This window comes from Myiozetetes cayanensis, unplaced genomic scaffold (assembly GCF_022539395.1).
Source record: "Myiozetetes cayanensis isolate MyiCay16 unplaced genomic scaffold, myiCay2020 scf1, whole genome shotgun sequence".
NCBI classification, from domain to species: Eukaryota; Metazoa; Chordata; class Aves; order Passeriformes; family Tyrannidae; genus Myiozetetes; species Myiozetetes cayanensis.
The window spans coordinates 108444245-108459408 of NW_026086604.1; the positions used below are offsets into that span (position 1 = coordinate 108444245).

The 15164-nt window shown below is 42.0% G+C and overlaps 1 protein-coding gene across 1 annotated transcript in view; it reads right to left on the reverse strand.

Annotated features, from left to right (window-relative positions):
• The window catches only part of SH3BP5 (SH3 domain binding protein 5), a 52373-nt gene that overhangs the window by 10254 nt on the left and 26955 nt on the right, over positions 1 to 15164 (reverse strand). Inside the window, exons 4-5 of the mRNA XM_050315620.1 lie at positions 9360 to 9524; positions 1720 to 1850 (exon numbers count right to left, since the gene is read on the reverse strand). Coding sequence (XP_050171577.1) covers positions 1720 to 1850; positions 9360 to 9524 — 296 coding nt within the window. The remainder of the gene's footprint in view (positions 1 to 1719; positions 1851 to 9359; positions 9525 to 15164) is intronic.

Sequence of the window (15164 nt, forward strand, 5' to 3'; positions counted from 1 at the left end):
ATCCACAAGTTTACAGTGAGAGAGGATGGACAAATGCACCTGAAAGGCCCAAGTATTACTGCCAGTGCTCCCAAACCACCCAAGGAGAATGTCAGAGCAGGATGCTCGTATTAAATCCTTCCTGAAAAGTAGTTAGTAGCCAGCAACACCCTAAAATACAAACAGCTGCAAGTTCAGCAGCCTCATTTCCCAGTTTATGTAGCCACTTGACAGCACTGATGTTTTCAGCTCAGTTTCAGTTTTCCTTTACAGGAAAACAGCAATGCTGAGAGACAACTGACCTTTCCAACATCCCTGTGTAGCGTGACTTCAAATACATCCGTGACTGTTCGTGCCATCAGGCATCTTCCACTTCAATACTAGGTTAGAAGTGGCATTTCTGTACATCCCTTATTAAAGGGTCTCCAAAACACCCTACCTAGGTGGTTTAAACCGCAGTCAGCCCTAACGTGAGATGAAGGAATATGCTGGGATTCTTCCACACAAGTGAAAAGCAGCTTGTCCTGAGGAGAATGACACAAGGCAACACCCCTCTGAGGGTAGCTTCAGCAAGGAAATGAAGACTCAGAAGCAAATCCCACAAGAGGCAGCTGGGGCATCAGACTCCACACTATCGTGGCTATAAAAAGCTATGTAGGACCCCACTAATAACTTAATCAGGGCCTTTATTTTAAATCTCAGTGGAAGGAAGGAACTCCTAGCAGCCAAAGCACTTCTCAGATATTGCTCTCATCCAGAGGAATCTGTCACTTAGCGATCTGATGGTGGTTTTCACAGTCCCTGTGCAGTGCTAGACAAACAGCATGCAGCTCATTCTAGGAAGTCAAGCCGCTACACCGTTTCAGCAAACATGCTTGAATCTTGCTTGAGAAGTGCTAATTCTTTCTTGAATTGAGTAAACACCAATCAAAATAGATTTTTTAGTTGACTAATTTCACCAAAAAGTCATTTTTAGACGGAGGGATTAAAAGTTAAATACAGCAAGCAGATTGTTTAGACAAGCTACAGTCTGGAAATGTAAAAAAAAAAAAAAAAAAAAAAAAGGCTGTGAAATATAAAGAAGATTAAGAATTGGTTGTAAACAGGGCCAAAATTTTAAACCAGTTCTGAGCAAATAGCTGTTTCACTTCTCCACAACAGAGGAAAAATGTACATCAAATGCAGATAGAATTTATGCTGCTTAGCTATGCCCTCTGAAGTGTGTCTCCTCCCCCAAGAACAGCTACCACACGGCTTTGCCACGGCTGCATCAGGAAGTAAACAAGTCTGATGTACAGCATGCTACACTAGTGCAGTCTCACATCTTTCAGGCTTCTGTCACTTGCTTTGTTGCTCTCCTAACTAAAAATAAGAACTAAACTGCAAACAATCCTAAGCTGCAAAACCACCTACGCACAGAGCCGTGCTGCTCTGCAGACAGCATCTATGTGAATGCTATGGGCCTGTTTCTCAAATCTAGAACAAGACCAAGATTCCACCCAGGAAAGGTTTCTTATCCCCCATAGTTCTCCAGTCTATCAAATCAGGTTTTTCAAAAGACACTTAGAAGGACAACAAATGCGAAGACAAATACCACTACCAAATGTGTTGTGAGGCTGCTACATGCAGACAGGAGCCCAAAGAGCAATACCCTTTCACAAGTTCAAAAAACCCCACAGAATCAGTAGTTCCCCCAAACAAGATTTCACCAATAAATTCATCTCCAGATTTAAAACATACTTTGATTTATTGATGGTTCTTTTCAGCTTCTTCTCCAGTTGTTTCATCCTTCCCATGGCAGCATTGTATTTGGCTGCAGTCTCTTTGTGAACCAACTCACTTCTTGTTTTGGTCTGTTCTGCCTCCATAACCTTCAAGAGGGAAAGAAACAGGTTGAATGGCAAGGCACAATGATCCATTTCTTATCCTTTTAATTAACAGCAACTTCATCATCTCTCCAATCAGCTCATGTCAGCAAAGTGAGAGCACAGAAAAAAAAAAATTACTTTCAATGAACCTCAAAAATCTTTTGCAAAAAGAACAGCAGTGTGTCAGATTTGCAACCACTGTGTTATGATGACAGAGGTGTTGCAGCTTCTCGCATAATATCTCTTACAGGAAGTTCAGAGTATCTAACAGGAAGTTAGATGTTCACAAGTGGAACAGCACTAGCAGAAGCTACCCAGTTACACTTAACAGTGACATTTCTGTTCCCTCCTGCTTCCCCCACAGGAGCCTGGCCTTCCCAGGGGAGAGCTGGCAGGTCACTCAGCCCCCGGCTGCAGTTCCATCCCTCTGGAGAGGGCTGAGCAGAGGGAAGACTTAAATACAGTTCAACCTAAATCACTGGAAAACAGCATGTCCAAGACGGCTTTTCTCTTAAAACAGCTGGCCAGACTCAAATCGCAGTTTAAACATTGAAAACGCAGAGGTTGGAGCCCTGAGCTGACACCCCCATCATGCAAACCAGCAGACCTATCACAATGACCAGAGCACTGCCCTAATGTATCAAGACACTGAGGTGCTGGAGCGTGTCCAGTGAAGGGCAACAAAGCTGGTGAAGGGTCTGGAGCACAAGTCTTATGAGGAGAAGCTGAGGCAGATGGGGAAAGGAGGCTCAGGGGGTTATCTTATTGCTCTCTATAACTACCTGAAAGGAGGTTGTAGCAAGGTGGGGATTGGCCTTTTCTCCCAAGTAACAAGCTACAGGAAAGAGGAAAGGGCTTCAAGTTGCACCACAGGAAGTTTAGATTGGACATTGGGAAAAATTTCTTCACTGAAAGGGTTGTCAAGCATTGGAACAGGCTGCCCAAAGAAGTGGTTGAGTCATGATCCCTGGAGGTATTTAAAAGACTTGCAGATGTGGCACTTAGGGACAGGGTTCAGTAGTGGACTTGGCAGTGCTCCTGGCCCTCAGGCTAAACTGAACAGGGAAAATAGGTGGTCAACTTTGACCTTCCTCTCAGGAAAACTGTCATGTTGTCCTTTCTGATGCCCAAATGAAAGTGTGAAATTGCCAAAGCTGCAATGCATCAGCATAAACTAGTAGCTCTTGCTGCAACTGCAGGCCACTTTTTGCTCATCTACACACACCACTTACTCTTAAACAAAGAAGTTGCTACAGAACTTTGAACTATGAGAAAGAAAGATTTCCAAGGGATCTCTTCATCAGATATAAAATAATGCACTCAACTCCAGTGCCCTTCAATTATATATATATATATATATATATATAAGGCATCCACTTTCAAAGAAAGGGGAGAAAAAGAAATTACCAGGTTCATAACAGACTCTCTCCTGCATGCTGAAAACAAGCTGCAGCCTCTTATCTCAAACAACCGTTTGAAAGCCTGGGTGCTACAATGACTTTCCTTACTGAAACGTGTCAGACAAGCAGAAAAGGCTGCTTTTAGCGTGGAAGTATCTTAAATGAAAATACAGTCTCCAAAGACTGCACAGAAGGTGGTTCACCACCTTTGTAGTGTGGGAAGGAAACTGCAATTTAAAAATGCCAGAAGCTACAAAATAACAGTGTGACTGGAATTTGCCAATGCTCAATTACATTTCAATCCCTCGCATCCATTCTTGGGGCTAAATTAGCATCAACTTTGATATCTGGGATAAATCACGTGATAAGTGCTACCAACATCAGGGTCACAAAGCAGGTCAGGTGTCCAGTATCATGTTAGTTTTTCCTACCTTTCATATCAAACATCACAAAAGTGCTGAACCCTGCAGAACTGGGATTTGAGGATGATAGACTGTAATCACCTCAAAATATCTGACAAAATATGACATTTGCTGTCAGCCATATATACCCACATTCATTACCCTCTCCAGGAAAAAAGGAGAAAAAAGGCTATATACTTCATCCTTTTGAGAAACCAGTGATATAAGAAAAACTCTCTCCTCCCACCTCCTTGTTTTTTCCTGTGGGCATTCTGTCATCATACTCACGTTACTCCCACAGATCTGCAGAGACAACCTGTCCCCTTTCCCTGGGACAGTAGCTCAGGGTGCACACCCGAGGCTGAGCGGTCCATCAGGGCAGGTGGACAGAAACAAACGGCAAACAATGCTGCCACCTCTACATCTGGCAAGTTCAATGTAAGACCAGCTAGGGAAACGCCTCCCCTCTTAAAAAGGGCTTAGAAAAAGACAGGCTTGTGTGGGAAAGAAGTACTTTTTATCAGCCCTAATACATTTGGCGAGAAAAAAAGCAGGGTTGTGTGGACTTGCACACAAACTTTCGATCACAGTTACAAAATAAGCTGTTTTGTCTAATAAAAGTGCTTCTATCACTTCTACCACCAGCCTGCCTTGTAGATGCTCCTAAGCCATCACAGATGCAGCAGCATCACTAAGAAAAAGGGAGGGATAAAAGTGAGGATGACACCTCCTCAAATGAAGACTGCTCAAGGCACATCTTTCCTCCTTACATGGTACCTGCCATTCATACCCTTGGGGTGAGCAAGTGACACACTCTTACATGAAAACATCCATTCTAGGATGCCCACGCATTCACTGGACATTTCTTAGCCCACGCCTGTTCCTAACTACTGGGTCACCTATTTCAGGCAGAACTCACTCTCCCAGGTAGCACAGGCTATAAGATACAACTACTGGAAAACAAAACAAGTCAAAACCCCCAATGCAGGTGTCAATCAATTCCTCTTCTCTGTTTCCCAACCCTTTATTTCCAAACCAGTTATCTGGCAAAGAAAAGTCAGTGTAGACTGTATATGCATCATGATTAAGTCTAGATGAGAAGCTTTGTTCCAACCAAAATATTTCCATGACCTGAAGTAAAAAATGGGCTCCAGGTAAAATTTCAGTAATAACAGCAGATGCAAAAGAAAAATTTTATCAGTGGAGTTCAATAAAGCTGATCATCTAAGCCAGAAGATTACTCTGGACAACTGTTTCTTTCTCAAACAATTAAATTGATCGTAAAAGCGGAAGGAGACAATACAAGATGGGTAAACCAGGAGAAGAGAATCAACAATACAAGAGATTGCATAGAATCCCTGCACTTTATCCCAGATAAAGTAACAGAGAGATGACAACAAGGAAGGATGTAGTATTTTTGTTGTTTCTTTCACAGACTTTTCTTCTCCCCCTTTTTTCTCAAAGTTTTTCTAGCTTCAGGAAGTATCTCTCCTCTCTACATCATGAAAGCACCCACACATTTTACACTGACAGATGGCACTTCACGGTGTAATATCAGAGGGAGCTTCACAAGCCAAATTAATCCAAGAGGGAGCATGCCTCCTCCCTCTTTACTCTCCCCTCATCCTTTCTTTTTTAAAATGTTTCATGATCAAGAGCCAAAACATTTCTTCTCCCTGCCAGAATTTATGAACTGAACATATCTCAGGAAATACTGCAAAAGCAGAACCTTTTAAAAACTGCAGATTCCATCAGCAAATAGAAATTAGCAATTTCTCTTGAAATTCATGAAGGATCTTCCTTTTTGCTCCAGTTTGTCTCACACTAGAGGTAACACATCTGCCAGTACTTTCCTTTTGTACACCTTTATGAATTATTTTCAACAGGAGTATAAATGTGAAGATCTTTCTCCTCCATCCCTCCAAAATTCAACATCCTTTGGCCCTTTCATTGCCCTGCTCTTTGCACCCCAAACTGCAGCATTATATTCAAGGTACTAGCAGACAGGCAACACACCTCCACTTCCCAAAAACGTAATCTCCAAATTTTAATGACACACCAAAAACCCAGTAAGCCAATGGTTAAGAATGAACAGTGCTTTTCTTCTCTAGCTAGCTTAAAAGTTCATCACACTGTCTACATTTCTATTACAATCAACAGAGAATTTATTTTAAAATGAACTTGCCCCTCTGGTCACGTGAATTGTTTTCCAAAAACCATCAGCACATTGATCAGACCTCCTTTCATTATAATGGAACTTTTGCCAGGTTTTGTGATACAAAGTCAGGGTCAAGATGTATGACGCTGACGAGCTAAATTCCACCCTGTCATTACACTTCTCAGATCTGAGGAAAAATGGACATCTAGAAAAAAACCATAGGACTTTACCCCAAAATACACACCATGTTAAGAACAGAAGTGGATAAAGCAGCTGCCTGATCTGCAGGATTGCACCACAGTCCAGTGCTTCACTGTTGTCAACACAGCTCAAGCACAGACATCTATAGGGATAAGTCGCATCTTCACAGAGAGGCAGGCAGGCATCCAGCTCCTATTTATGCACCCAGCCTCCTTTGGAAATGTAGCTCAAACTACAAGGTGTAAAAAAATTCTGAGTGACAGCCTGTACTCCCTGTACCTGTTCGTGCCGTTTCTATCTGCTCCATGAACAGAAAGACCTTCCACATGTTATGCTTCCAGCTCACCCAGGATAAACAAAATTTCTCTAACTCCTCCGTTTTGCATCACTTGAATTATATGATTTTCTGCATAAATGGCTACAAAAGCCTTGTTTACAGTACTCTGTTAGATAGTTACATGAAAAATAGTGTTAATAGCTTTTCAGTCTATCAAGACACCAAAAAGCAACTGCAACATGTAACCCTTATCTCTATTTCCTCCCAGTGAGGGTCTGGAAACAGCATTTCCTGTTTGGTACTCTGGAACCCAAGTCTTTGTCCATATCCACTGGGTCACGTGCAAAACTAACCTGGCAGCATTTCCACATATGGCTGTATAACAAACCACTTTCTTGTTTGTTCTCTTGCTTACCCTTTTTCTTTTTGCTTTTTGTTTGTGGTGTTTGCCAGCTACCAAGCTGCTACAGGGCTCAGGTTTTGTTCCACATTTCAGATTAATTCAAAAAAGCCTGCTGCCTCTGCCCAAGAACAGCAAACAAAAACACTTTACTCCTGCCTGACATTTCCATCAATAGAGAAACAAATTAATTAGTAGGCACTTTTAACATTTGGCTGAGAGGTGCTTTTCTGCACTTGAGCTCTTGCTGTACAAGGTCCACTGCAGGATTATCCTCTGCCCAGTACAACTGCCATTTATAAATACATGCAAAAAAAAGCTCGCAGATCCAAATAACTAGAATGCAAAAGCTTTCTCCAAGACCAATTTTATACGCGTAAGTAAAAGAATTCTATTTCTTAACCCTCAGGTTTCACTCTCCGAACCATCTTCCATTAGTGATTTGTAATGTGATTAAGAATTAACGATCTGAGTTATCAGCAACACTGTGGCAGTCAACGAGAACTTTTATTCTAGTAGATCTCATCCTCCAATCTGTTTTCACCCACGGCTTGGTAGGGAACGATGACATTTTCTTCTCCCTGAGATCCCAGTTATTCTCTTTGCCTCACTGAACACTAAGAACTTCATTAATTGTATGCACTTAAGACAAGGAAGTTTTTCCTCCCCTCTTAAGATATAAAAGTCAAGGTCAAGCCCTCCAAACAAACTCATGCTGGGTCTGTTCAGTCAGGACTTCCAACAGCATTCCCACCCTCCTCGGCTCTGGCTCTAGCCTCAAGACCTCCAGTATGGCCAATGAAAATCATGAGACAAACTTGCATGTAACTCTCTCAAAATCTGCTATACCCAGGAAAGGTGCAGGTGGGTGTTTTCTGGGAACTGAGCTTACCCAGGCTATGTTAAGCACCAGGAATTGTTGGGTTACAAGTTCTCCATTCGAGGAGCCCTCAGCTGCACTCCATTCAGTGCCTAAGATACTTTACAGCTGCAGTAAGAAAATCTAAGTTTCCTATTTATTGTTCAGCTGTAACAAATCAGAGACATTACAGCTTGAATCAGTCCCCCAACAAGCAGGTATTCTGTGATGATACATATCAACACCCCCAGCATGGCACCAAACACTGTCAGCAGAGATCTTCTACTCTAAATCACTGGGTTTGCTCATCTCAGGTGTACAGCTATCACAGACCTGCAGGGAAAGATTAAGGGTTGTAGAAGGATAGAGGGATCCCCTTGAGACAGCCGGTGAAAAGAAGAATCTGTTTGAACTCCCAAAATTACTAGTGTTTATTTCCTCACCGACACACCCACACTCAGACTAACCCACCCCAACACAAGTTTGTGTTATACCAGCCAGGTAGAAGTGGCCAATATGTGATTGCTGTCACTCTCCACCAGAAGTTAGCAGTTTAGCAATCAGGAGGTCTAAGCAACTCATTAGATGCTTCCAGTTTTCTCACCTATCAATTCAGAGAATCAGAAGTTGTGGATGCATTTCTGGACTTTGCTCCTACTGAGCTGGGATAACTACCAGGGAAAAGGACAGCTGCTGGTGTCCTGGCACACACTCAATGCAAAGTGGGGGCTCCCCTCAGAAATGCAGTGGTTACCTGCTCTGCAAATACCTAATGATAACAGGGACAATAACACAGACAATACCCTGGAGTTCGTTTTCTCTTTCTTTAATATATACCAGGTTTTCCATCTCTCCCCTACACTCAGCCAACATCCTTTCTGTTCCCTGCTTCCTCATCAGGCAGCTGGGTTTTACAATTCAGCCTGAAATAGAGGCTTTCTTATAACTCAGAAGCTTCTACTGGAGAACAGAGCCACTGCATTGAAGACTGCAAGACAATATGAACATTGTATGGCACACCAGCATATTTGGAATAGCAAGTTCAGCTTCACTAGCATATTAAGGAAACTCTGACAGAATGAAGATTTTTAACTTTGATTTTTGGTTCTTCCATGTTAAAAAAAACCTTTCTGCCTTTTTTTTTTTTTAATAGAAAAAAAAAAGAGAGACAGCAAAAGACAGGAAAATTCTTCTTGACAGCTGCTACAAAGAATACTGTCTTTGTGCATCTCTTCTGTAAGTTTAAAAAGACTTTACAAAGGAGGTAAGACCTTGTCTAAATTTGAAAGTTAATTCAGGATAAAGCAGAACGCAAGCTTAAAATGCAACACACATTTTTGAGAAATTCTTCATTCAGAAATGTATTTCTGAAGCAAAGTGCCTTGTTCAACTTATTCCATACTGAGAACCCTTTATACTAAAATTGGAACATGTCCCTGTTTTTCCAGAGTAAGAGCTCCCATAACACGTGTATTCACAAATAGCCATCCTCATGCAATTTTTCTGGCATAAGTCCAAATGCAGATATGTGTTAAGTTTATCTGTTATCCCTAAAATATAGATGGTAATTTATGCCTTTCTGTACAGAGCTACTCCACTAGCTATTAGCACAGCCAGACAGAGAAATACAGTTGTCCCAGAAGCAGCCTAATGCCCAGACCATTTAACCTTAGGCTTCATAATTTTTCGCAGCTTCATTTCCTACATGTCCTGTATCTGGATCAAAACAAAAATTTGTTCTTTCAGAAACAAAGCCTTATACACCACAGGAGAACACAAAATATGGAAAAGACAGGTGCTGGGGCAATTGTATTACCCTCTGAGTAGCATGGTTGAGCATCTCTTGCCAGGCAGAATCAAACTGACGTTTGTCATCTTCCAGAAGCCTCTGCTCAGCGAGCGAAATGGTCTCTTTTGCAGCACGCAGCACTTCAGTGGCCCTCTGAAAGTCCTGAGTTGCCCTCTGAGCTTCCAGTTGTGCCTAAAGAAATAAAAAATTTAAAAAAAAAAAAAAAAGTTTTAAACAGTCACATTTTGAAGATCTACAACACTAATTCCGAGACTTTAAAAGCATCACACCAGCGCCACTGTTTCCCAACCTTTTACTTGGAAGTGGCACGTATTTCTCACTGGAATAAGTACTGCTAAGACAGCAGTTCCCACCCAAAGGGGTAATTTGCCCAGAACTGCCTCATGGTGTTTGTGGCCAAAAAACCACACAGCCCACAAATAAGCACCTGGCTGAGAGATAAATACCTTATGATGTAGGGGTTTTTTTAATTCACTGAGAAACAAACCAAAAGAAAACGCATTGGCAAACTTGTAGCGTGTCAAGAATACACTGAGAATGGCACTCCCTGAGTTTAGTCAGGGTGGATTTTTATCTGATGCACCATTAATCACACTGAGGAAACGTTCTGGAAGTATTAACTTGCTATAGAGCACAAACAAGCTTTCTGAGACAGTGGATGCTAATTCTTTGGACATTCTCTACTTTGCCATTGCTGGGACACACTTGGTGCAGTAAGTCCCCAGTACACAGACACAAAGGTAACCAAGGGAATTTGCAATGCATGTAAAACACAGATAAAGGCCCTGATATGTCCTTTGGAAACTGCTGCTTCTTTTAAGCAAAGTAACACAAAGTTTGAGCTTGAAGGAAGCACTTTCAAGTGTCTTCATGGAAGCAGGGGAGAACAGTCTCTTGGTGAACTATATTGTTCTTGCTGTGAGAGAAAAGACTCCTCCAAAACAATATACCACAACCTTTCCAGCAAAGCAAGCACTGCTTAGAAGCCATCTAGTCAATGAGCTGTGATCTCTTCTGTTCTGGACCAGAAAAATCCTCAGTGACACTGCATGCACAGACTGCCTTCATCTTTCCTCAAGGTTTTAACAAGGCTCTCACCATATCCAAATCCAACTCTGAACACCCCTCAAGCAGCTAAAAACGCTTACATCCCATCTTGTAGGCTGGAGCCACCTCCCTTTTTCACAGCTGAACATCAGCCCTCCAGGGCCAGCAGCAAACTCTTGCCTATTTCAGCCCAAAGAGGGAGAGCAAATAAAGCAGAAATAATGCTAATTATAATGCAGTAGTACCACAGCAGAGTTCAGCAGTGTCACACTTGAGGACCAAGGGTGAACAAGTCTTAGATGTTCAAAATAGGTGACTTTGCAGTAAACAGACAAAGACTATTCATAAACAAATTACTGGTGTTGTCAGGGTTTTGTTTGTTTGGTGTTTTTTTAATGAGAAAACCTCTCTTTTTATAGTTATCATTGAATGAGTAGCAATTTTAACATTCACGGTTTCCAAACGTGCAGATTTCACGTTGTTTTTCCACATCAGAAATTTTTAATTTCTGAAACTTTTGTGTTCATTTGCTATATCAGAATTTCACTGCTCTGCAGCTCTTTTGAGGTTGACACACAAATACTTTCTTTAGCTCAAAAGTAAAATCTTTACCGGAATTTTTCTACAATATATATTTCACAAATTTCTATTTAAAGAAGTATTCTTGAGCTGTGAAACGCCTCCCTTCCAGTGTAAGGTTCACATTTAATTAATTGAGCATCCAGCATTATGAAGACAGTTTTCATTTACACTTCAATGACTCTTCAAAAATAAACCAGGATTACTCCGTTTATTTATATCTCATTACCTATAAGAATTGTCTTTGACCAGACGTGACTGACAGGACAAAATAATGAATAAAACTTTACATATCATGACATATATAGGAGTCTGAGAATGAAAGTGGGAAAAGAAGTCTGATATACAGAATACTAAACTGAGGAAGATAAAGTGTTATGAATAAACGAAGAGGTTTTAGTGTGAAGAAATGGTGGTCATTTGGGAAGTGGCTAAAAATCCCTGGTACAAAATAAGTAAAACAACGGTGCATTTCTCCAGCAAACAGCTGGCTACACCTCCTCAACACCAGCTGCATCAAACACTTTCAAACTCAGGACACTGCAGTTATTTGTAAAGGTAATGGAAAAAGACCCTCCCTCCCTGCCCCATGGCGGGGGAGACAGACTCCTAATTTAAACACAAGTCTCAAAAGGAAATAAAACACACTAAGTTTCCCTCACTATGTCTTGAAATAGCAGCAAGCTCTTCTTACTTCCTTCCCCCCTCACACAGAGAGGTACTTCACCCCGAAGTGACCATGAAAATATAGAAGTTATGTGTCAGAGGTCCTTCAGTTACTAGCTAGAGAGGGAAATAAAATTCATCACAATCAGTGCAGTAATTTCCTTCCAACCAAGGTCCCTGGTGCATTTCCTTCTGAAGTGGTTCATGGTGTTTCCACAGAGAAGAAATTCATCTAACCTTTCCTGCTTTCAGACAGTTTATACCATACCACCCTGCCTAAAGCCTTGGTGAAGAGCCAGGGCATTAAAGTGTTAATTTCCATGCAGAACTGCACATTCCAAAGCAGCACAGAGCTTTGGGCCAATATTAATGGATGCACTAAATAACCTCTACTGAATTTTCAAAAAAATTCAAAACTTTTTTTTTTAACTTCCAGTAAGTTTGACCTACGCTAGCAAAGGAACCAAATACAAGTAAAGTATTTATACAAGTAAAGTTTCCCATAAAAATAGTTTGAGATAGGTTTTAACAAGTGAAATAAAATGCAGAGCTCCAGTAGGAGCTGCACTAAATACTGCAGAACAGTACTGAGAATGTTTGAAGGAAGACCCTTTGAGAGGGAGCCAGGTCCCAATAACTTCCAGCAATAAGGCTGTGAAGGTAGCTTCAGCTCCACGGCTGCCTCGCTGCATGAGCGGGCCTGCCCATGCAAGAAACAACTTCTAAACGCATGGAAACAGTCTGAAGAACCATTCCTAGCACAGAGAGAACCTCATCAACAAGTAACTGCTTTCGAAACTCTAGTAAAACCAGATCCCAAGGGCAATGCGAGCACAGGAGAAGTACAATTTTCTCACCGTAACTGCATCAGCATTTGAAAGTTTCTGTTGGCACAGATACCCGGGTCAGGGATCAAGACATCTAAGCTAGCAAAAAGCTTGCAGAGCATTAGGAGAGGAGTTATTAAATCCCCAGAGAAAACAACGTTTACTGGTAGCTTGCAGTACTAGCAGCTCTTCTGATGAAGCCTCTAAAGCACAATTGGCTGCACAGCAGGAAAATGGACCTCATTGTAAGAAAAGCAGAGGCCAAATTTACAATTCAGCTAGATTTCTACTTGCACCTGGACCTGTAGGACATCAAGACCTGAAGCTGTTAACAGGCAGGCCCATAATCTATTATGCTTCATGTCCTGTAACTGTGTGGGCAAACGGAAAACTGAAAGAAAACCATACTTAAATACTCCCTACCAGTTGCATTTGTTGAATACTACTCTGCAGTGGCAATTTGGAAACACTGCTTTGTTTTTAAGCAACACAGTTAGTCCAAATAGCAATTTAGCTTCAAGAGTTATCTGAAGTCAATCTACAGTCTTTTATTTTAAGCAGCTTACTGAAAGCCTGAGAAAGAAAAAGCCAAACTCTAGGGTAAAGAATGATACATTCGTCATTAGAAAATCATCAACGGGTTTGTGGCTTTGCCAATGTGAGAAAGGATACCCAAACACTTTTTAGTCAGTAGAGTTACTCAACAATTAGGCTTCATTTAAAACTCCCTCCAGCATGTACAAGTTGTTCTGCACCATCACTGACAGGCTGCTCTCATGCTCTCAGTCCCAAGCCTGCAGGTCACTCTGTTTGATGGATGAGAGAACAGCCATGTTCTTCATGTGCTTCTAAAACCACAGAGAACAGGAGCTCACGTCTCCATCCAACCTCCTTACATTTATCACTTTAGTCAGTGGCTGTTTCTCTCAAAAGATAAGAATTCAAAATTCAAAGGAATGGCTGAAAACCAGGCTATTTTTCTTTCATCGCAAACTTGTATTTGAGTTGAGAGAGGTTTAGCCCTGGGGGATAATAAAGAAAAACGTACTAGGGATGAGGACAAAAAGCTCTGAGAGAGGTTGGAGGCAAGCAGGATGTCAGCTTTCTGCCTGTCACACATATCGCTGGTGCTTGATGGAGTCTATCCGATATAAAAGTGAGGATATCCTTCAAAATAGTCAGAAGGAGCCAGGCCAGTGGAACCCCTCATTGAAAATGAGAAAGTCTTGACACCTCAGGAACTGGGGGCCTGCGCCCCAGCTCCCACTGCCACAGTGACAATGCCCATTGTGGCTGACGATCAGAGCTTTCTGCCAGGAAGCTCAACTGAATGTCTTCACCACCGCACGCCCTTCCTCTGTAATATAAAATGGGACTCCTTGAGAAACACAAACAGCCACAGAGATTTAAGCTAAGGAGAATCCTACCCTTACAGCAGTGTCTGTCACAGGTCATCCACAGAGACACCAACTCTTTCTCCGCTCTGTTCATCCCTTCTTTGCAACTCAGTACTCTGCAAGCAATCTGCTACAAATACATCTCCCACAACAATTCCTTCCTTAGAGCAAGCTGAACATCCAGAAGCCCCGCTCTGCCCACTCAGACCTCTCCTCATGGCCGAGATCTCACCTGCTATGGAGCCCAAGCTCCGAAAGGCACAGCCCTGAACTTCCCAGGCAGCTCCCAAGGACTCAGAGGCGACACACATTAGCAGCACTCACAGAAGCAAATGGAGCACTGCAGTATAAAATGTGTCAACTTAGAAAATAAAAAACTATGTAAAATTAAAGGGTTACTGACAGGGTTCATAATTGCAACATACTAATGTATTGCTCATAGGTGCTCAATACCAACAAATCCCTTTTGGGGTATAAAAGCTGAACTCTCATGGGCATTCCTCTGCTAAGCCTACACTGGGCCCTGCACAGAAGGGAACCACGAACAACAGCTGGATTATGTTGTTAGTTACAGATAGGGATGAAAACACAAAAAGCTAGGCCATGGCAAGCTAAGAGAAAAAAACAAACCCAGGCACTTTTTCAAATGCAGTCCTCCTGGAACTGGTAGCAGCATACAGACATCTGCTTGTCCATTTTCAAAGCAGGAAACAACTTGTACTCTTTAATTATGAAATACAATTTTCAGAGTGGTTCACACAGCTTTTATTGACCCAAGCCCTCTTTGTAGTCAGAGCCCTTGCCCAGGTGACCTAATAGAGGATTTTTCCCCACCCTAAGATACACAGTTTGAATCTATGACATATACTCCATTTCATCCAATCTCTCATGTTTTTGTTTCTGAACAATATCACTGACACTGAAACACGCTGCAACACAGCTATAGCATTCCTCTGAGGTTAGCTGACATCCAATACACCCTGGTAGACACTGCTCAGCCTCTGACACGTGAGCACACCTGCACGCAGCTGACAGCCCAGCCAGGCTGCCAAAAACAGATGCAGAGGGTACATTTTGTGGAGACAAGCCTATACAGAATTTCTCCCCTCAGCCAGACTCCCTCACCAGAGGGCCAGACCACAAGTGTTGACAAATTCATGCAAGGGGCATCACTAACCTAACCAGCAGATTTCCCATCAGAAATGGCAGTCAGTAAAGATCTGTTATTTTCAAGTATTTACAAAACTGGCTTCTCATTTATCCAGGTGAATCTAACTCATCCTGCACTGCCAAGG